Here is a 23,245-nt window from a genome sequence, read left to right on the forward strand (position 1 = left end):
TCTGTGTCTCCCTCTCTCCCTGCCCATCCCTCTCTCATACCGTGTCTCTCTCTTAAAAATAAACATTAAAAAATTTTTTAAAATGGCAAGAAGATATGAACAGACATTTCTTCCAAGAAGACATACACATGGCCAAACAGACACATGAAAAGATGCTCAACAGCACAAGTCAGGAAAATGCAAATCAAAACCACATGAGACACCACCTCACATCTGTCAGAATGACTAAAATCAAAAACAAGTGTTGACTATAAGGTGGGGAAAAAGGAACCTTCATGCACTGTTGGTGGGAGTACAAACTGGTGCAGCATGTATGGAGATTCCTCAAAAAATTAAAATAGAATTACCATATGATCCTCCACCATAGGTATTTACCCGAAGAATACAAAAATGTTGATTTGAAAGACATATGCACTCCTAGGTTTACTGCAGCATTACCTACAATAGCCAAATTATGGAAGCACCTCAACTGTCCATTAATTGATGAATGGATAAAGATGCGGTGTATATATACAATTGTTACTCAGCCAAAAAAAAAAAAAAAAAAAGAAATCTTGCCATTTTCAACAAGGTGGATGGATCTAAAGGGCATAATGCTAAATGAAGTAAGTCAAGGAAAAACAAGTATGTCATTTCACTCATATGTGGAATTTTAGACAAAAGAAACAACATCAAGGACGCCTGGCTGGCTCAGTCGATTAAGCATCTGACTTTGATTCAGGTCATGATCTCACAGTTCATGGGTTCAAGCCCGTGTCAGGCTCTAGGCTGACAGTGAAGGGCCTGCTTGGGATTCTCTCTCTGCCCCTCCCTGACATGTACTTTCTCTCTCCCCCAAAATAAACTTAAAAATAGTAACAGTAACAACAGCAAAGAGGCAAACCAAAAAACGGACTCTTAGCTACAGAGAAGAAACTGATGGTTACCAGAGGGCAGCGGCGATGGGTAAAATAGATGAAAAGGATTAAGAGTACACTTATGGTGAGCACTGTGTAATGTACAGAATCACTGAATCACTGTATTTTACACCTGAAACAGTAATTTAACACTGTACGTTAACTATACTTGAACCAAAATAAAAATTAAAGAAAAAATTAATATCCTATAATCATTAAGAGCAGTATTAAGAGTAGCCTTAGATGCATATATTGGAAAAGATGAAAAAGTGACACCTTCAGATGTAAGCTAAAAATTTACCCAGAAAAATGGAAACAAAAACATTCGGTGTAATATAGTAATGACACTGAAAATTTAAAAGTTAGAAACCCATCTTTTCAGAGTTTTTAATGTACTTTCAACATTTTTAAAATTTTTAAAATTTGAGAATAATTTACATACAATGTCAGTATCAAGTATAACATTCTTCTCCACAATACTGGGGTAATTCTGATTACTGTATTTTTATACAATAGAATTTATCAGTGACTTCAAAAATGGTGTTAATCGGGGTGCCTGGGTGACTTAGTCGGTTAAGCTTCTGACTTCAGCTCAGGTCATGATCTCGCGGTTTGAGCCCTGCATCAGGCTCTGGGCTGACAGCTCAGAGCCTGGAGCCTGCTTCACATTCTGTGTCTCCCTCTCTCTCTCTGCCCCTCTCCTCCTCACACTGTCTCTAAGGTAAATAAAACATTAAAAAAATTTTTTTTCAATGGTGATAATCAACGAACAATACAACTACAGATGACGTTCTTACACTAGACAAAAATTAGACAATGAGGAATTTCCATCTCACTAACAGAGATACAGGCAAAAATCTTAAAACACTATATATATGCAACGTTTGAAAAGAATTTCACTGTGACTAAGGGTATCTGAAGAAAAAAAGACTGGTTCGATATAAAGAAATGCACATCAGCAACAGCTTTTATAAATACTACAGAAACAACCACGTTATGGGTATTTGTGTGGCAGGTAGGAATAGATGGACCTTTTTAATGGCTGAAAGCCAGCTCTTAAAAAAAGAAACAAAACAAGCAAGATAGGTTAACCTTAGAAGAGCTAAATATATGAACACAATTATTCTTAGATGGGAAGATTCAACATAATAAAGAGTACTTCTCAAATTTCTCTATGAATTCAACGTAACCAACCAATGCCAAACAAAATCTAAAGAGTATTTCATAAAACTTAACAGATTCTAAACTTATTTCAGAAGAGAACAAAGATGAAAGTGTAACCAAGACAGTATTTAAAAGATGAAAAGTGTGGGTTGACAGTCTCCCTAACAGTTATAAAATCATTCAACAGGGGCGCCTGGGTGGCTTGGTCGGTTAAGCGTCTGACTTCCGCTCAGGTCATGATCTCGCAGTCCGTGGGTTCGAGCCCTGCATCGGGATCTGTGCTCAGAGCCTGGAGCCTGTTTCAGATTCTGTGTCTCCCTCTCTCTCTGCCCCTCCCCTGTTCATGCTCTGTCTCTCTCTGTCTCAAAAATAATTAAACGTTAAAAAAAAATTTTTTTTTTAAAAATCATTCAACAAATTTACTATGTGCCATTTACCCAAAGGACACAAAAATGCTGATTTGAAGGGCATAAGCACCCCATGTTTACAGCAGTACTATCAACAATAGCTAAAGTATAGAAACAGCCGATATGTCCGTTGACTGATGAATGGATACACAAGGTGTAATATATATAATGGAATATTATTCAGCAACCAAGAAGAATGAAATCTTGCCCTCTGCAACAACATGGATAGAACTGGAGTGTATTACGCTAAGAGAAATAAGTCAGAGAAAGACAAATACCATATGATTTCATTCACATGTGGAATTTAAGAAACAAAACAGATGAATATAGGGAAAGGGAAGAAATATACAATAAAAACAGAGAGGGAGACAAACCTTAAGAGACTCTTAAGGACACAGAACTGAGGGTTGCTGGTGAGGTTTGGGGGGGGCGGGAATGAGCAAAATGGGTGATGGGCATTAAGGAGGGCACTCGCTGGGATGAACACTGGGTGTTATACGTAAGTGGTGAATCACTAAATTCTATTCCTGAAATCACTATTGTACTATATGTTAACTTGGATTTAAAAAAAAAACATTCGGGGCGCCTGGGTGGCGCAGTCGGTTAAGCGTCCGACTTCAGCCAGGTCACGATCTCGCGGTCCGTGAGTTCGAGCCCCGCGTCGGGCTCTGGGCTGATGGCTCGGAGCCTGGAGCCTGTTTCCGATTCTGTGTCTCCCTCTCTCTCTGCCCCTCCCCCGTTCATGCTCTGTCTCTCTCTGTCCCAAAAATAAATAAAAAACGTTGAAAAAAAAAAAAATTAAAAAAAAAACATTCACTATGTGCCAGATAAATGCCAGGGATACATATGAAGACAGAATGTACTTCATGGAGTGTTAAGTAACATAATGAAGTACACAAATGCTTCTGACAGAAGTGCCAAAAAGGAAATAACAAGGTGCTACCATAGATATTGGCAAACTTAATTAGGAAAGACCCCTTGGAGAATGAAGTATCAGCCTCACGGGCAGTTGTAAGTAGTTTGGATTTTTACCATAAGTGCTACAGAAGTTTTTTTCAGTGATAAGATGACATTTTTAAAGTCATCCTGACAAATTCTATCGTATCAAAATTGTACCAATATTTTTAAAAAGATACTATAAGGGCAATAAAAAAATCTGAAAGATGAATTTCTAGCTCTTGTACCTCTTTTTTTTTTTAAGCTTATTTTTATTTATTTTGAGGGCAAGCAAGAGAGTGGGAGGGGGGGCAGAGAGGATAGAATCCCAAGCAGGCTTTACAATGTCAGTGCAGAGCCTGATGCAGGGCTCAAACTTACCAATCATGAGATCATGACCTGAACAGAAACCAAGAGTCAGATACTTAATCAACTGAGCAACCCAGGTGCCCCAGTGTCTCTACTTTTCTTAACAGTGATAACCACTATCAAAAGATAGAAGTCCATATTTCCAGATGAAAAAAGCATGCTTCAGAGTTATATAACAGAATTCAAGTGGCAAGAACACAGTACTCATGTACATAGGTATCGATATGTAAATTATTTGTGTGAATACAAAAAAGAAGTCTACTCTAGTGATATAAACCAATTGAAAGCATTTGCCTCTTTTATTAAATAAAGGAAAGGTACAAAAACAGTCCTCCGCTGTTAAGTCTACAAACTTCTAAAGGATTGCCTTTGAAGATCTAACAGATAAATATGAGAATAGCTGGCTCCAGGACAAGGTCCTTGTGTTGTTAATCTAGAATGACACAAGCACTGCCTGTGTAGGAAAAGTACTAAAAGTGCCTCCATGTTAGTGGTCCTGAAACATGGACTTTAGAGTCTTGTAGACCAAAGACACAAAACTGTTTTGCAATGCTGTTACTTGTTTATGTATTAGTCCCTTATCAACTAAAAGCATTAATAAATGATAGTTCACACATGTCATCTCAATTTATTTGGAAAGTATTCTTTAAATACAACCAAGGTCAGTATAGGATAAACTCACTGAAAAGCCTGCATCTTCTAAACTGGACAGGATCTTGGAAGAAAGTTCCTCACAGCACAAATTCTCTTCTGCAGTTGCCACCAAAGCAGCACAGCGGGCAAATGCTCTATATAATTCTGACCAAGTTCTAAGTAAGGTCTTCATGGTAGCCTAAAATTAACAGTAAGAAAGAAAATTTTAAAATGTCTATCTGCATATAAAACACCTAAGAGACTATACCTTAAAAAGCCACTGTAACATTTAAGGTGTCATAGAAGACATTAGTGTACAGTATTTAAGTCCGCCACCCCTCCAGAATTCTATTTGAAGAACTGTAATAATGCCACAACTATCAGAGGTCAAGAGAAATTTCTTTCTTCCTTCACCATTTTCGTTTACCCTAAGCTAATTAAGTCATAAGGAAATCTCATTTCAGGAAAAATTACTGTAGGAATTCATTATAAAGGGTGAAATAACATTTTCAGAAAATTGTAAATTCTTCATGTAAAAAATGTGACATTGCCTTACCACTGGAAATTTCTGTACTGAAAATATATGGTTTATTGGTAAAGTCAATGCACCATATATGGCACTAAAGTTATGTTCTAAGGCATCACCTTGATTCACTTCATTGGTCTGAAACAAGAAAAATAATGAAGAAATTAGACAAATTACCATCTATTTCTAGTCTATGTAGTACCATTTTATTATCTATAGTAAGAATATGTCCCCCAGTATTGAGATATTCAAGAGGTAGTGCACTCCTAAGTCCTCTAATTGCAAATATGACCTCATTTGGAAATAGGTACTTTGCAGATGTAATCAACTTAAAATGAACGCATGTTGGATTAGGGTGTGTCTTGATCCAATCATTAGTATTTTATAAGAGAAAAGGAATTTGGATAGACAAAAAAGACACAGGTAAGAATGCCATGTGAAGATGGAGGGAGAGATTAGAGTGATGGGTCTACAACCCTAGGAACAATCAAGAACTGCCAGCAACCAAAGGTAGCTGAGAAGAATAGAACAATTCTCCCACAGGGCTCCAGAAAAAACCAAGCCTGCCAACACACTGATTTTGGATTTCTGGGCTCCAGAATTATAAGACTAAATCCCTGACTAAATCCCTGTTATTTTAAGCCATCAGCTTACAGTAATGTGTTACAGCAACCCTGAGAAACAATGCACGGTGTTTAAGTCCTTAAAAAAAAATCCCAGAAGTAAGTCCAAAATTTTCTACTATACATAGAAGGTAGGATTCAAGCAAGAACTTGAATTGCTATCCTTCAAATAATAGAAAACTATTTAGGAATGTAAACTTTTTTCTTCCAGAAGAATGTTAAATGATGTGAATTGAGAAGTAAAAATAATGGCCATTATATTATCACTTAATGAATTTTGAGTCTTCAGTTTATTTCAGAATCACAGCAGAGTATTTCCCAGAACATACTTCCATTTAAAGACTGACAAAGGGGCCCCTGGGTGGCTCAGTCAGTTGAGCATCCGACTTCGGCTCAGGTCATGATCTCACAGTTCGTGAGTTCGAGCCCCACGTCGGGCTCTGTGCTGACAGCTCAGAGCCTGGAGCCTGTTTCGGATTCTGTGTCTCCCTCTCTCTCTCTGACCCTCCCCCGTTCATGCTCTGTCTCTCTCTGTCTCAAAAGTAAATAAACGTAACAAAAAAAAAAAAAAAAAAAAAAAAAATTTAAAAAAATAAAAAATAAATAAATAAATAAAGACTGACAAAGCAGCTGATGAACCATTTATTAGTAGTGACAAAACTTGAGCTCCTTACCCCTGCCAGTAATGTAACTTTTTAAAGTATTTAAATGATAAGGGTTAGTCAACTCTCAGCAGATTACTGGTTCAGGGACTAGTATATGGCTTTGCCACAATCACCAACATGGCTTGCCCATGGAAATCTTAATATACAGTCTGGTCAAGAAGAACATTATTCTTCCATAATAGTACAAATAATGAAATAAATTGAAATATAAATATGAAAAGTTGTATGTAACAGACCTGAGCCTTCTGGCTTTATAATCACTACTGGAAACAATGGAGCTGATTAGTCCCCATTAAGTTATACCTTCTCAAAAAAGGCAGAAATGCAATGAAAAGAAATCAACTAATATAAAGAATAGGAAATTAATCCCACAGGAGAAAATTTTTAACATCTTCTATTCAAATTCAAACTTAAGTTTTAGGGGAAATATGTAGCACTTATGCCATACCTGATTAATCAATTCAGTTAGTGGGGTGACTATAATACTCCACATTCTCCAGAGATGCTCCTTGTTTTCCAACAGCTTTGCATTTTGATTAATAACATTTAAAACAGAGTCACTGAAAGCTAGTGGTGAAGTTGGTCCAGAAAGGACACAGCCTACAAGTGTTTCCAGATTGAGAAAAAACCTGAAGAAAAAATTTTGAGCCATGCATTAACCAGAGTGCATTTTGCCAAAATACATTAGTTACACCACACTACTAAAATTCTAAAAGTAACTGCCAAGGAAACAAGAAATGATAAATCCCAAGTTTTATTTTGATATTTTTAATTTAAAAAAATGATATAGTATATAATTCAAGACTCTCATTCATCAAACAGCCACCTTTCCAAGTTTATAAAAAGGCTAGTTTCAGGGGGCGCCTGGGTGGCTCAGTAGGTTGAGTGTCCTACTTCGGCTCAGGTCATCTCCTCACAGTTCGTGGGTTTGAGCCCCACATCGAACTCTGTGCTGACAGCTCAGAGCCTGGAACCTACTTCAGATTCTGTGCTCTGTCTCTCTCTGCCCCTCCCCTGCTCGTGCTCTCTGTCTCTCAAAAAATAAAACATAAAAAAGCCTAGTTTCAGTTTAAATTACCTTTCATCTTCTACACCATATTCCAGGAGATTATTGTTGAAAATTAACTGAATTAAGAACAAAGCAGGAGTCCCCTGAAGAAAGACAGGAGATTGCAGTCAATCTTCTTGTTATAAGGAGTATAATCTTGTTACACGTTTCCTACCATTATGTTAAATAGGATCCTTTTAAGCTACAAATAATTTAACTTTACCTATTACTTAGGATATGACACAATGTCAGCAAATATATTTCTATAAGCCACACACAAAAATCAAGCTCTTTATATTTCAATGACAGCTATTCCATCTACATGAGCAATTGAGGAATGGAATATTCCAGACATAAAAAGAACATTAAGTTAAAACGTCCTGGACTAACAAATACCTACATCTTGTAGTTATGTTTATTTCACCATAATCAAGCAACTGTTACTATGCTTCCAAATTTTTAAACAGTAACCACCACTATTACTATGTATAAGTAAATAGAAAACTTTCCTTCTAGAACTTTTTATGTAATTCAGAAAAACAGTTCCATTAATAGTGCCATATTTCTTTACATTAACTTATTACTGTTATCAGTTTTTCCCTTTAACATAATCAGCATTCCAAATCTAATTCTCTCAAAATTTCACAATTTATGTTTCACTACGTTAGGGAAAACAACAACTGTCATGGAACTTTTTTTTTTTGGCTAATTTTAACCATATCATTACATTTAAGATACTTGCATTAAGAATATCCATATTAGCAACCTGATATGCTGGTGAACCTAATACTTTCTGGGGCAGTCCTTTAATTGTAATTTCCATGAGGACCTAAGAAAGATAAAAAGTTTTGCTGTAAATTAGCCATAAAACTACTTTACTTAGTAAAAATCTAGTAGCGTTAGCTATATTCTATATTTTCAACAATTTATGGTTAAGTAATGCTCATTCATTAATGTAAATACATTCCCAGCTTAAGTTTCAAATACAATGTTCATACGTTAATGTGAATATGTTATTTTTAAAAGTTCAAATACAGAAATACAAAAAAATAAAACAATAAAGTCTTTTATCTCCAGTGAAAAATCAATGCTATCAATTTGGAGTTTATGTTCAGGACCTTCTAAATTTCCATGTATTTTAGTACACAGAGAAACATAACTTCCTGGGCTAGCTGTCACATATAAAAATACATAATTATTTTTCTTATACCATTAATGATATTACACTGTGAGATACTCTGGAACTGACCTTCATCTAATTATGTTATGGAGTTTTCACATCAATATACGTAGACATTTTTTAAGTTTACTTATTCTTTTAAGTAACCACTATGCTCAATGTGGGGATCAAACTCATGACCCTGATACCAACAGTTGTACGCTCTTCTGTGGCATCTGGGTGGCTCAGTTGTTAAGCATCTGACTCTTGATTTCGACTCAGGTCATGATCTCACAGTTGAGCTTAGTCCTGTATCAGACTCCACGAGACAGTGCAGAACATGCTTGGGATTCTCACTCTCCCTCTCTCCCTGCCCCTCCCCCACTCACTCACTTGCAGGCTGTAACAGACTTAAAGAAAAAAGAGTTGTATGATCTTCTAAGTCATCCAGATGCCCCCTATGTAGACATTCGTAACTACTATAGGAACATGCATAGTTTATTCAAACATTTTTCTATTAATGGCCCTTGAGGGTATTTTTTTCATACCACAAAAAGATATTGTGCAATGAATTATGTACTCACTAGTGCCAAAAGCAAGTATTTCAAAGGACTACTAACTAGAAGCTGGGTCTAAAGACACACTCTTGCACTCCCTACCAAAATAACACCAGCATTCTTCACAAAGCTAAAGCAAACAATCCTAAAATCTGTATGGAGACACAGAAGACCCCAATTAGCCAAAACAATCCGAAAAAAATCAAAGCTGGAGGCATCACAATCCCAGACTTCAAGATGTATTACAAAGCTGGTATCAACAACACAATATGGTACCAGCACAAAAACAGACACAGATCAATCGAACAAAATATAGAATCCAGAAATGGATCCACAAATGTATGGCAACTAATCTGACAAAGCAGGAAAGAATACCCAATGCTACTGGAGTCAAAAGAAAGCTGAAATAGCCATGCTTATATCAGACAAACTAGATTTTAAACTAAAGGCTGTAACAGGAGATGAAGAAGGGCATTATAGCATAATTACGGGGTCTACCCATCAAGAAGAGCTAATAATTATGAATGTCTATGCACCAATTCAGGGGCACCCAAACATATAAAACAATCACAACATAACCAATCTTACTTGTAAGAATGTGGTAATTGCAGGGGATTTTAAAACTCCAGTTACAGCAATGGACTCATCATCCAGACAGAAAAATCAAAGAAACAATGGCCCTGAATGATACACTGAACCAGATGTATTCTGGTTCTATATTGTAGTTTGACAGATATATTCACAACTTTCATCCTAAAGCAGCAGAACACACATTCTTCTCAAGTGCACATGGAACACTCTCCAATAGATTACATACTGGTTCACAAAAACAGCCCTCAATCAATATAAAAGAACTGAAATCATACCATGCACATTTTCAGGTCACAATGCTCTGAAACTTGAAATCCACCACAGAAAAATCAACCTCCAAATGCATGGAGATTAAAGAACATCGTACCAAAGAATGAATGGGTCAACCAGGCAATTAAAGAAGAAATTTAAAAATATATGGAAACAAATGAAATTGAAAACATGACAGCCCAAACTGGGATGAAGCAAAGGCAGTCTTAAGAGGAAAATACGTTGCAATCCAGGCCTATCTCAAGAAACAAGAAAAATCCCAAATACAAAACCTAACAGCACACTTAAAGGAAGCTGAAGCAGAACAACAAAGAAACCCCAAGGCCAGCAGATGAGAAATAATAAAGACCAGAGCAGAAATAAACACAGAATCCAAAAAACAAACAAACGTAGAACAGAACAATGAAACTAAGAGCTAACTGGTTTTTTTCAAAAAACAAAATTGATAAACCCCTAGCCAGACTTCTCAAAAAGAGAGGCCCAAAGCAGATAAAATCACAAATGAAAATGGATTTACCACAACCAATCCCTCAGAAATACAAGCAATTATCAGAGATTATGAAAAATTATATGCCAACAAACTGGACAACAACCTGGAAGAAATGAACAAATTCCTAAATACCCACACACTACCAAAACTCAAATGGGAAGAAACAGAAAATTTGAAGAGACCCCCATTAACTAGTGAAGAAAATGAATCATTTATCAAAAATCTCCCAACAAATAAAAGTCCTGGCCCAGACGGCTTCCCAGGGGAACTGTACCAGACATTTAAAGCAGAGTTAATACCTATCCTTCTCAGGGCACCTGGGTGGCTCCGTCGGTTAAGCGTCCGACTTCGGCTCAGGTAATGATCTCATGGTTCATGAGTTCGAGCCCCCCGTCTGGCTCTGTGCTGACAGTTCAGAGCCTGGAGCCTGCTTCAGGTTCTGTCTCCCTTTCTCTTTGCCCCTCCCCCGCTCACACTCTCTCTCAAAAATAAATAAAACGTTAAAAAAAAAAAAAAAAAAAGAGAATACCTATCCTCAAGCTGTTTGAATAGTAGTAACAGAAAGAAATTTTCCAGACTCATTCTATGAAGCCAGCATTACCATGATTCCCAAACCAGACAGAGACCCCACAAAAAAGCAGAATTACAGGCCAATATCCCTGATAAACATGGATGCAAAAATTCTCAACCAGATACTATCAAATTGAATTCAACAGCATATAAAAAGAATTATTCACCATGACCAAGTGGGATTCATTCCTGGGTTGCAGGGCTGGTTCAACATTCACAACTCAATCTATGTAATACATCACATTAGTAAAAGAAAGGATAAGAACCATATGATCCTGTAAACAGATGCAGAAAAAGCATTTGACAAAATACAGGATCCTTTCTTAATAAAAACCCTCAAAGTCAGGATAAAAGGAACATACCTAAACATCATAAAAGCCATATGAAAAGCCCACTAACATCATCCTCAATGGAGAAAAACTGAGAGCTTTCCCCCTGAGATCGGGAACGTGACATGGATGTCCCTCTCACCACTGTGGCTTAACATAGGTTCGAAGTCCTAGCATTAGCAATCAGACAACAAAATGAAATAAAAGGCATAAAAATTGGCAAAGAAGTCAAACTTTCACTTTTCGCAGATGACAGGATACTCTCTACGTGGAAAACCCGAAAGACTCCACCAAAAGGCTGCTAGAACTGATACCTGAATTCAGCAAAGTAGCAGGGTACAAAAACCAATGCACACAAATCAGTTGCATTTCTATACACCAATAATGAAGCAACAGAAAGAGAAATCAACGAAGTGATCCCATTTACAATTGCACCAAAAACCATAAAATACATTTTACAAAGATGTAAAAGATCTGTATGCTGGAAACTATAGAAAACTTACGAAGGAAATTGAAGACACAAAGAAACGTAAAACCATTTCGTGCTCATGGACTGGAAGAATAAATATTGTTAAAATGTCAATACTACCCCAACAATCTACACATTCATTCTTCTCAAAGCTAGAACAATTCTAAAATTTGTATGGAACCACAAAAAGACCCCGAATAGCCCAAGTAATACTGAAGAAGAAAACCAAAGTAGGAGGCATCACAATCCCAGACTTCAGCCTCTACTACAAAGCTGTAATCATCAAGACAGTATGGTATTGGCACAAAAACAGACACATAGACCAATGGAATAGAATAGAGAACCCGAAACTGGATCCACAAATGGATGGTCAAACAATCTTTGACAAAGCAGGAAAGAGTATCCAATGGAAAAAAGACAAGTCTCTTTAGCAAATGGTGCTGGGAGAACTGGACAGCAACATGCAGAAGAATGAAACTAGACCACTTTCTTACACCATGCACAAAAATAAACTGAAAATGGATGAAAGACCTAAATGTGAGACAGGAAACCATCAAAACCCTACAGAAGAAAACAGGCAACAATCTTTGACCTCAGCTGTAGCCATTTCTTACTCAACATATCTCATCAAAAAGCTGCTGCACTGCAAAGGAAACCAACAAAACCAAAAGGCAATGACAGAATGGGATAAGATATTTGCAAATAACATATCCGATAAAAGGCTAGTATCCAAAATCTATAAAGAACTTACCAAACTCCACATCCAAAAAACCAAATAATCCAGTGAAGAAGAAATGGGCAGAAGACATGAATAGACATGGCCAAAGACACATGAAAAGATGTTCAACATCAATCATCATCAGGGAAATACAAATCAGACCACACTGTGATATCACTTGACACAAGTCAGAGTGGCTAAACCTAACAAGTCAGGAAACAACAGATGCTGGCAAGAATATGGAGAAACAGGAATCCTCTTTCACAGTTGGTGGGAATGCAAACTTGTGCAGCCGCTCTGGGAAAGTGTGGAGGGTCCTCAAAAAATTAAAAATAGAACTACCTTACAACCCAGCAATAGCACTACTAGGAATTTATCCAAAGGATACAGCAGTGCTGATTCATAGGGCACATGTATCCCTGTATTTATAGCAGTGCTTTCAACAACAGCCAAAATATGGAAAGAGCCTAAATGTCCATCAACGAATGAATGGATAAAGAAGACGTGGTTTATATATACAATGGAATACTACTTGGCAATGATTAACAATGAAATCATGCCATTTGCAGGAACGTTGATGGAACTGGAAGGTATTATGCTGAATAAAATAACCCAGTCAGAGAAAGACAGATACGTGTTTTCATTCATATGTAGATCCTGAGAAACTTAGAAGACCATGGGAAAAGGGGGAAAAAAAAAGAGAGGGAAGAAGGCAAACCATAAGAGACTCTTACAGAGAACAAAGTGACGGTTGATAAGGGGGTGGGGGAGAGGGGCAAATGGGTGATGGGCACTGAGGAGGGCATTTGTTGGGATGAGCACTGGGTGTTGTTGTATGTAAGCAATGAACCACGGGAATCTATCCCCAAAACCAAGAGCACACTTCACACACTGTATTTTAGCCACTTTGACAATAAATTATATTAAAAAAAAAAATCCTACAGGAGAAAGGAGGCAAAAAAATCTCTTTGACCTTGGCCACAGCAACTTCTTACTCTGGAGGCAAGGGAAACAAAACCAAAAATGAACAACTGGAACCTCATCAAAATAAAAACCTTCTGCAGAGCGAAGGAAACAATCAGCAAAACTAAAAGGCAACTGAGAGAATGGGAGGAGGTATTTATTACAAATGACATCTCAGATAAAAGGTTAGTGTCCAAAACCTATAAAGAACTTATCAAACTCAACACCCAAAAAAATAATCCAGTGAAGAAATGGGCAAAAGACATGAACAGACACTTCTCCAAAGAAGACATCGAGATGGCTAACAGATACATGAAAAAATGCTCAACACTTCACTCACCATCAGGGAAATACAAATTAAAACCACAATGAGATACCACCTCACACCAGTCAGAAGGGCTAAAATAAACAACTCAGGCAATTTGGTGAGGATGCGGAAAAAGAGGAATGCAAACTGGTGCAGCCACTCTGGAAAACAGTATGGAAGTTCCTCAAAAAATTAAAAATAGAACTACCCTACAACCCAGCAATTGCACTACTAGGTATTTATCCCAGGGATACAGGAGTGCTGATTCAAAGGGGCACATGCACTCCAATGTTTATAGCAGCACTATCAACAAGAGCCAAATTATGGAAAGAGCCCAAATGTCCATGGATGGATAAAGAAGATGTGCACACACATATACACACACAATTACGGAAAGAGCCAACAACAGCCAAATTATGGAAAGAGCCCAAATGTCCATGGATGGATAAAGAAGATGTGCACACACATATACACACACAATGAAGTATTAAAAGAATGGCACTCAAAAAGAATGAAATCTTGCCATTTGCAACTACATGGATAGAACTGGAGGGTATTATGCTAGGCAAAATTAGCCAGTCAGAGAAAGACAAATATATGTCAGAGAAAGACAAATATATGATTTCACTCATATGAGGACTTTAAGATACAAAACAGATAAACATATGGGAAGAGAAGCAAAAATGATGTAAAAACAAGGATAAGGCAAAACATAATAGACTCTTAAAATATAGACAACAAACAAAGTTGCTGGAGGGGTTGTCAGTGGGGGGGATGGGCTAAATGGGTAGGGGGCATTCGGGAGGACGCTTGTTGGGATGAGCACTGGGTGTTATATACATAGAGGATGAATCACTGGAATCTACTCCTGAAATCATTATAGCACTATATGCTAATTTGGATGTAAATAAAAGTAAAACAAACAAGAAAGAAAAAAAATAAAGACACACCTCTCAAATGTGACAGAGCCTATCAAACTGCCATCCAAAAATATTGTACTGGTATTAACTTGAACTTTAACTTCAGTGACATAATGATATAATAGAAAGTTTAGGGCGCTTAGGTGGATGTACGTTAAGCATCTGACTCTCAGTATCAGCGCAAGTCATAATCTCAGGGTTCTAGAGTTCAAGCCCCATTATCGGGCTCTGTGCTGACAGTGTGGGGTCTGCTTGAGATACTCTCTCTTCCTCTTGCTCTCTGCCCCTCCAGTGTGCACTCTCTCTCCCTCCCTCCCTCTCTCAACAAATAAACTTAAAAAAAAAAAAAGAAAAGGTTATGTTGGTGAATATGTTTTCACGTTCTCATTTGATTTGAATCAAACACTAATGATGATAATAATAATAATAAATTGCATTTGTGGACTCATTTATTTCATTTCTGGCTCATCATGCCCTTCATGTACTAATCATAAAACTACTACTACATTCCCTTAAAAAAAGGTAAGGGAGGAGATAAACTTCCCAAGTTCACTCAGCTAATAAATAATTTGGCTGCGATTCAACCTAGTCTGCTCCAGAGCCCTTGCTATTAACCACTATGATCTACTGCCATAGTAGTTATCACTGTCCCAGTACACAGAGACTCAGAAGGAATTTAAGTACAGTCTATTTCATCTGCAGTTTATCTTGGGGAGACTCACTATTATAAAAAAGTATATCCAATTGGTTTTTTCCTTCTCTACTATAGGATAAAAAAAAGTGTTTAATACCAAAGTACTTATCTCAGTTAAGGAGGGTTAATTTAAATTGCACAAGTCCCAAAGATTATTACCAGCTTAAATGTACAAACTAACAATTAGTGGAGCTAGGCAATCTTATAAAATTAATGTTTAGTTCAGTTCACAGTTCATGTTCTTAACCCCAATTTTCTCTGTATGGCTCATTCTTATGAAAATGGAATATTTCTGTATTGCCGGTATAGTCATTTACTTTACTGGGGTTTCAGACAACTCTGAAGTCAATGGAATAACATTTATTACAGGGCTAAATTGCTGATAAATACTTGATACAAAATGTCTTCTCAAAACATGGTCTGTGTAAGTAGTATTTTTTCCAATAAAAAATTCAATTTCAGAATATGATTTTTAAATTCCAGCATGAATTATCTTACTTACCAATGTTTTTGATACAGGAAATACTTCTGACTTTACTATGCTTTCTAACGATTTTAGTAAAAGGGTCAAAACTTCAGAACCTGGTCTCTCTTTTTTGTTACCTATCAAAAAGGAAAAGGAAGAATGTGGTTCTAAACATACAAGTATTTTTAGGGGTGAAAATACAGTATTTTTAGGAATAAAAACATATACTTAGCTAAGAAAGGTTAATTTTTAAAATAAATCAATAAATTGCCTCGTTTAAAAGAAAATTACAGTCTGGAAGCTATATGCTTCAAAAATTGACTCTAAAATAATTTTATTTATAAAAGCCAAACAATTCACTGAGTTCTATAAAAATTATTTGATCAGTATTACAGTAGTTACCTGATTCAATGATTGATTTCATCAAGCTAATTAGTTCCTTCCAAATAGCATTGACAACTGCCTCTGCCAAACAAAACAAAACAAACTTTAGAAATGAAGCAGACAGTACTATAAAGGCTCACCCTTTTACCCTTATGCTAAAGAAGTTGAGCAATTCTTAGTCTAAAATAGAATTCTTATAATATTCAGCCTTGTAATCAGTTTATGAAACACTATCACAACGCTGTTTAAAGAAATGTTTTTTCAAACTGTAACACATTAACACTGGGTCATGGAACTTAAGGATAATTATTTTCTCCTTTCTAGTACCTGTATTTTCTTTATTGAACACCTTTTGCTGCTGACAGAAGGAAAAAAATAAAGATTCAAAAGGACACCTGAAAACCAGCCAGTTAAATAGCTAACGATTTCATTTTTGAAATTTCTTCACAATATCTGACAGGCTATGAAACATAGGAGTTTTGAGTGTGGAAGCTGGAGCCACAGAGCCCAGGTCTGAATCACAGCTCCACCACTTACTATGTGACTTTGCACAAGTTATTTACTTCTATGTACAACGCAATTTCCTCATCTAAAAAACAAAGGTTATTCTAAGGATTAAATGATTTATATGTAAAGGTCCTGCAGCATAATCTGGGCAAAAGATGGCAATATGTAAATATTTCCTATTCTACTTTTTTAAACACAGGTTTAAACAAACAAAAAAATCTTAAGTATTTACCAGAAGCATCTTTTCCAACCGCAACAAAGCTATCATGAACAGCAGTGATAAGCGTACTTGCATGTTTGGAAAAAAAAGAAGAGCTGCTGATTAATGGATGTTCGAGTGGCTCTAAAAAAGAAAAAAAAAGACAATTATGCCGATCCAAAGCTTTATGAAATAAATGTATCGATATAAAATTTTAGGTGGTTCGACATGTGTTTTCTATTAAAAAGATTTATGCTTATATCACACAGAATTCCAGAATATTTGGGCTGTGGGGGAAAAAAGCATGTCTTCTCACCCCAATGTACTATGATCTGAACAGTTTTTAAAAAGTAAATACCTAAGCTCAGTACAAGTTTGTTTTGCTTAGCAAAACTCAAGACTTCTGGACCCAACAAAAAATGAAGCAGCATTTCAAGTCCCAAAAGTTGAATAGAGGGGATTGTGGCCATTCCACCAAAATTTGAACTTAAGTTCATCCGAGGAGTTACAGGAGTTCCATATGGGGAAGCACCTTTTAAAAAAAAAAAAAAAGAAAGAAAAAAGAAAAAAAAAAAGGTAAGTTACATAAGCTAAATTAGCTAACCAAATGAACATATTTTGTTTACTTCATTTCAGTGAAATGTATTTTTAAAAGTAAATACTTTGTTTCTCAAATAAAAGTTGAGTTCTTGTTTAAAACCTGTTAAGAGTTCCTAATTAGTAGGTTAAGAACAAGATTACTGTCACTTACCAATTCTAATGTTTTATTACTTATTTTTTGAGAAAGAGAGCATGAGTGGGGAGGGGCAGAGAGAGAGGGAGACACACAGAATCTGAAGTAGGCTCCAGGCTGAGCGTCAGAGCCCAACTTGGGGCTTGAACTCACAAACCACAAGATCATAACCTGAGCCGAAGTTAGACGCTTAACTGACTGAGCCACCCAGGTGCCTCTGTCAGATACCACTTAAATGAAGATAATTTTACTATGAAATATTAATATGCACACATTTCTAACACTTAAATATAAAAATCTGACTATAACAAAATAATATACAGCAAATCATTTTCTTTCAATACTATATATGCTAAGCCACTTTTTAAAAAACATCTGTTAAGATCTGTTGTTTTCAATAACTCTAAGGTTCTGGTTCTGAAACAAACTCAACAGTCATTTGTAATATATCTCACAGATACAGTAGAAAAACGTAGATCTTCAACTACAACAATGCAAGTACAACAGTAACACATAAGGAAAACAAGAGTATAGAATGGATTTTGTGATAAGGGAGCCAAAATTACAAAGTGCTTCACTTTATATGAATAACACTTAGCAAAGGTTTCATTTCAAGTCTTTTTTAAAAACAGAAGAAGAACCAAGTATGTCTACCTTACCTTTGTGTATAGGAGTCATGGGATTTAAACCGGGAGAAGTAGCTACACGAGATGAACTGCCTTGAGGCAAAGCATTAGAATCGATGCTTATTGTACTCTGAATCAGAGGCACGCACACCTATTGGGGTTAAAAACAAAAAGAAAGGGAAACTATCTCTAAACTACCTAATTATCCATAATTTTTTTAAAGTCTTGCATAATACAGTTAAATTTAAGAAGCAATCTAAATTCTTTTGATATGTTGAATCCTACTGGCTGTTTGGATGCACTGCCTAAATACTAAAATTGGAAAAGTAAACATTTTTATTACAACTATATTTGCCATGTGTAATACCTGTAAGTTTCATTACTAAATTCCAAATGGGAAATTATATCTGTAAGTAATGCCTGAGTTTTAATGCTATTGGTAGAGACTCATTTTAAGCTTTTAAAAAATTCACCCTAAGAAAATATAAACTAAGACAACCTCAAGCTCATTTTCTAAGATCGTTCCAGTACCAATCAAATCTAGCCAATGCATAACTTCAACCAATGAATGTGTGGGACAACTGGGTAAGATAAGCCCACTAGGACCTCATAATGGTAGAATTTGGAAAAATTATGATCTCAAGTTACATATTACCATTAATGCCCAATTCTAATTAACTCATGCTATTAAGTTTAAAATCTTTAATACATTAATTAAAATTTTACAAACTTTCTAAAAATTCCAGTATATTACAAAACCCCAAGAATATACTATACTCACTGCTGTGCAATTGTGTATATAGACAAAAAGACTAAGACTACAGATTTAAAAGTAAAATGTACTCCAAAAACCCAGATAAAGAAATGAAAAAGATAAAAGAAATTATCAGAGCTATCCTTTTTTTTACTTATTGTACAAATATTCAGAAACCAAAGATGGGATTCATTGCAAAAATAAAGGAAGTATAAGTAAGATTAAATAAACTTTATGTCTAAATGCCAGCAAGGGCAGTTGGCAAGATGGTGCCAGCAGGGGGGTGGAGAAGCTGCTGCTGGGCCCCAGTGGGTCCACCATAGCGGCTGCCAGCATGACCTAACCAGCAAGGAGGAAGAGGGCCAAAGCCTATGGTCCTCAGATTAGATAGAGAATTTGTTACCATTTTGTAGCCTAGAAAGTTACAAAAAAATAAGAACTGATCCAACTTTTATCAACCAAGTGTAGCACTTGATTTCTATTTCAGTAATGTTGATTTTATTCTCAATTACATTCTAAATGTTACGGAATTTCCTTTCAAAAATCTTTCAAAATGACTTTAGATATTTGAGTGTTTGCTGGTTGAGAAAGCTTTAGAGGCTCCATTTCACACAACTGGAGAATCTTTTGAGGGAAATAAAAAATTCTGTGTTAGGAAGAAAAGATTTTTTATATATTGTGATCTGCTAACACAGCAAATGTAATACTGAAAGAATAGACTGTTAAGAATTTAAGAACACGTTAAAAAATTCCAATCATTAGAGCCAAAACTTATATTACCTGTTCAAAATTAGCAGGAAGATGAGGTCCAAGTCTCATTAGTAAATACCACCAGACTTCTAGTTTTGTTAGTGCTAGAGTTTCTGTTCTCACATGGATGGAACTCAAAGGCTGCATTAACAACTTCAGTCTTTTCGCACTGCATAATATTTCTTAAAAGAAAATAAGCACATGGGCAAAAACATGTAAGAAGATAAATTTTGTGGTTTTGCTAAAAACTAAATTTTAAAACTAAGTATGTAAGTCTCCTTTTATCATCGCAAGAGAATAGATTAAAAATAATTTTTTTTTAGGGGCATCTGGGTGGCTCAGTCGGTTAAGCGTCCAACTTTGGCTCAGGCCATAGTCTCACAGTTCATGTGCTCGAGCCCCGTGTCGGGTTCTGTGCTGACAGCTCAGAGCCTGGAGCTCACACGTTCCCTCTCTCTCTCTCAAAAATAAACATTAAAAAAAATTATTTTGGGAGGCACCTGGTGGCTCAGTCAGTTAAACGTCCCACTCCGGCTCAGGTCATGATCTAATGTTTCTTGACTTTGAGCCCCGCCTCAGGCTCTATATGCTGACAGCTCAGAGCCTGGATCCTGCTTCAGATTTTGTGTCTCCCTCTCTCTCTCTGCCCCTCCCCTGCTTGTGCTTTCTCTCTTAAAAATAAAAAATACTTTATAAAAAAATTTTTTAAACCACCAACTGTTCTTGTTACACCTCAAATTTTCACTTTGACAAACTCCAATACAACTAGATTGTACTTAAGATGGCCATAAATAAATAAATAGAATAAATAATGTTTATTAGATACTGTGTGTGCGCCAGGGACAATTTTCCCAAGAGACATTTGGCAACATATATGGCATCTCTGGCTGTTAGACCGGAGAGGGAGGAGGTACAGAGAATGCTGTTGGCATCTAGAATGCACCCAGGGATACTGCTAAACTTCTTTCAACACATGGGATAGTCCTCCACAACAAACCATCCAGCCTAATATTCCATGTGAGTGTAACAACTGGGGATACATAAAAAGACCTCTGTGCCCAAGTAAGTTATCAAAAAGACTTAATAGGGATTTTGAAACATCTGTCCAGCTGTGTTATTTGATGAAATTGCATTAATATTTCTGACAGTTACTTTGCCATTTAGGTTGCACAATTAACATTTCTATAAAGAAAATAAAGTCAAACCACTGTGCAAACAAATACTCTAATCCTTTTTGAACTCCTACTGTACTTATGAGAAGAGTGCTACAATAATATCCCTACAGCAGAAATTGACAGTTACCATATTTTTAGTTACCTCTTTCACTCAGGACAGTGATGGATACCCAATATTTTATTCCTTTACTCAGTATCCCATTTAGCCATTCTACCCAATGAGATTTAAAGGGAAGTGTATGTAGAATTTCTGGAAAGCTCTAGAGATAGATGGCTCAGCTGGGAAGAAATTCATTTTTGCTCTTCTGCCTTCTCCCTTTCCTGTAGTCTATAATTAAGGCATACTGAGGATAACAGAAGAGAAAGGCAGGCAGCTGATTCCTTAAGACTTCTTGGATCCATAATACCAGGGCCAGACTTTTTAACTCTGGACTTATTTCAAATGAGATAGCATTTTATTTACCTTCTTTAAATTATGTCTATTTTATGCTTTAACACTCCACTTTTACACAAGTCCAATAGGTTTAGTCCAGAACGTTAACTTGCATTACCAGTTCATAAACAAAAAGGTAACATTTACAATTTGTGCCTGGCAATGTACTTTTACCAACATTTTCAATGAAATTATAGGTAATAAAAATAATCACTTTATAAAACACACTAAGGAAAAAGGGATTAATGATCTTCACCAGAGAAAAATATAACATGAAATCAACATTACTTAGCAGATCTTATAAACATCCAATATTGTTTGTATCTAAGGTAAGTGGGTACTCACACTGATCTACTTTTGGGCTACATACTTTCTCAAATTTACAGTTGACCCATCAACAATATAGGTTTGAATTGCATTGGTCCACTTATACAGATTTTTTTTTTACAGTATAGTACTGTAAAGATATTTCCTCTTAATGATCTTAACGTTTCTTTTTTCTAGCTTACTTTATCCTAAGACCAGAGTTTACAATACATAAACAAAATACAGGTTAATCAACTATGTTATTGGTAAGGCTTCTGGTCAACAGTGGGCTACTTGTAGTTAAATGTGGGGGGAGTCAAAAGTCATATACAGGCTTTCAATTGTGGTGGGGTGTTGGTGCCCCTAACTCTCACACTGTTCAAGGGTCAACTATATATCAAACACCTCCGCTAGGCAACAGGAAGATAAAGTAAATCAAAAGGAGTCAATTCTACACATTAGTAGCAATGACCCACTATTAGGTACTGTTCCAAAGGTCCTGAAAAAGTTCATCAGTCACTGATACTTTTGTTCCATAGCAATCATAATTTTTTAGCTGTAAATTTCAAAAATGCCTATCCTTTTAAATTCTATTTTTAGCTACAAGTTTATTCTCTTAAAATAAAAAAAAAATATTTAACAGGTTATTTCAATATAAAGCCCAAAAGATCAGAAAAGCTTTGTTCTTTTCATCTTGCTTGAGTGAAACCCATAGAAAAATAAAAAATTTTAAATAAGACTTACTTACCTGGATTCAAAGCAAAATTATCTATTAAACTCTTCCAGGCAATAAATGCTATTTTTTTAATCATGGGTGCTCCACTACGAAATCCTAGTTCTTCCAGCTGTAATAGAGAATTAATGAAACTCCCACTTCGATGCAAGGTCTAAAAATGAAAAATCATTAGAAAGTTATTTACCTGACTAAAACAATATACAGGCACTATTATTAACCTAATTCATTCAGTGTTAGCTATGTAAAGTCTTAAAAACTTAAGTTTAAAATGTACTGATTTTTATACGTACACTCAAAACTCAAGATCACAAAATATAAGGCTCCATAAAGTACATAATGCATAACACAGAACATTTCTAAGACATTAGAGAAAATGAGGAAGGTTTAAGAAAAATCTCAAATTTTACCAACATAACGGTATCCGTAAGAAAATCAGTAATTAAAAAAAGTAAGAAATGTTGAACCCTGAAACTAATAGTTTTTTAAAATATACTCAAAAAGACAAAACGTTAAGGGAAAAATGGACAGATGACAAGTAAATTATGAATAACAAGGAAAAATATGTTAAAAATGAAACCACAATCTCAACCGGCTGTAAATCACATCCAAACTGAACAGAATAACAAAAAATAACTTGCTTAGAGAATCCCTAAGTAAAAGCTAGTAGAGCTAATAAATTCAGTATACAAGATCAACACACAAAAATCAGCTGTGTTTCTACACAACAGCAATGAACAATCTGAAAAGGAAATCAGGTATTTCCATTTACAATAGCATCTAAAAGAATTAAAACTTAGAAATAAATCTAACCAAGGAGGTGAAAGACTCGTACGCTAAAACCTATCAAGTATTGCCGAAAAACATTTAAAAAG

At 35.9% G+C, this 23,245-nt stretch overlaps 1 protein-coding gene across 6 annotated transcripts in view; it reads right to left on the reverse strand.

The window, feature by feature from the left end:
* The window catches only part of RIF1 (replication timing regulatory factor 1), a 74,446-nt gene that overhangs the window by 38,541 nt on the left and 12,660 nt on the right, over window positions 1-23,245 (reverse strand). For 5 of the 6 annotated variants that reach the window (XR_013557298.2, XM_060626548.3, XM_060626545.3 and 2 more), the window contains 12 exons: window positions 22,386-22,524; window positions 19,754-19,905; window positions 18,253-18,370; window positions 17,219-17,392; window positions 16,894-17,004; window positions 16,173-16,235; window positions 15,807-15,907; window positions 8,010-8,096; window positions 7,298-7,371; window positions 6,668-6,848; window positions 4,962-5,069; window positions 4,455-4,604 (listed from right to left, as the gene is read on the reverse strand). Coding sequence is in view for 5 of the 6 variants with exons in the window: in XM_060626548.3 (XP_060482531.2) it covers window positions 4,455-4,604; window positions 4,962-5,069; window positions 6,668-6,848; window positions 7,298-7,371; window positions 8,010-8,096; window positions 15,807-15,907; window positions 16,173-16,235; window positions 16,894-17,004; window positions 17,219-17,392; window positions 18,253-18,370; window positions 19,754-19,905; window positions 22,386-22,524 (1,458 nt within the window). In the remaining variant the exon portion in view is untranslated. The remainder of the gene's footprint in view (window positions 1-4,454; window positions 4,605-4,961; window positions 5,070-6,667; window positions 6,849-7,297; window positions 7,372-8,009; window positions 8,097-15,806; window positions 15,908-16,172; window positions 16,236-16,893; window positions 17,005-17,218; window positions 17,393-18,252; window positions 18,371-19,753; window positions 19,906-22,385; window positions 22,525-23,245) is intronic. The other variant, XM_060626547.3, reaches the window with a different exon arrangement.

The sequence above is a fragment of the Panthera onca genome, chromosome C1 (assembly GCF_046562875.1).
Source record: "Panthera onca isolate mPanOnc1 chromosome C1, mPanOnc1 haplotype 2, whole genome shotgun sequence".
Taxonomy (NCBI): domain Eukaryota; kingdom Metazoa; phylum Chordata; class Mammalia; order Carnivora; family Felidae; genus Panthera; species Panthera onca.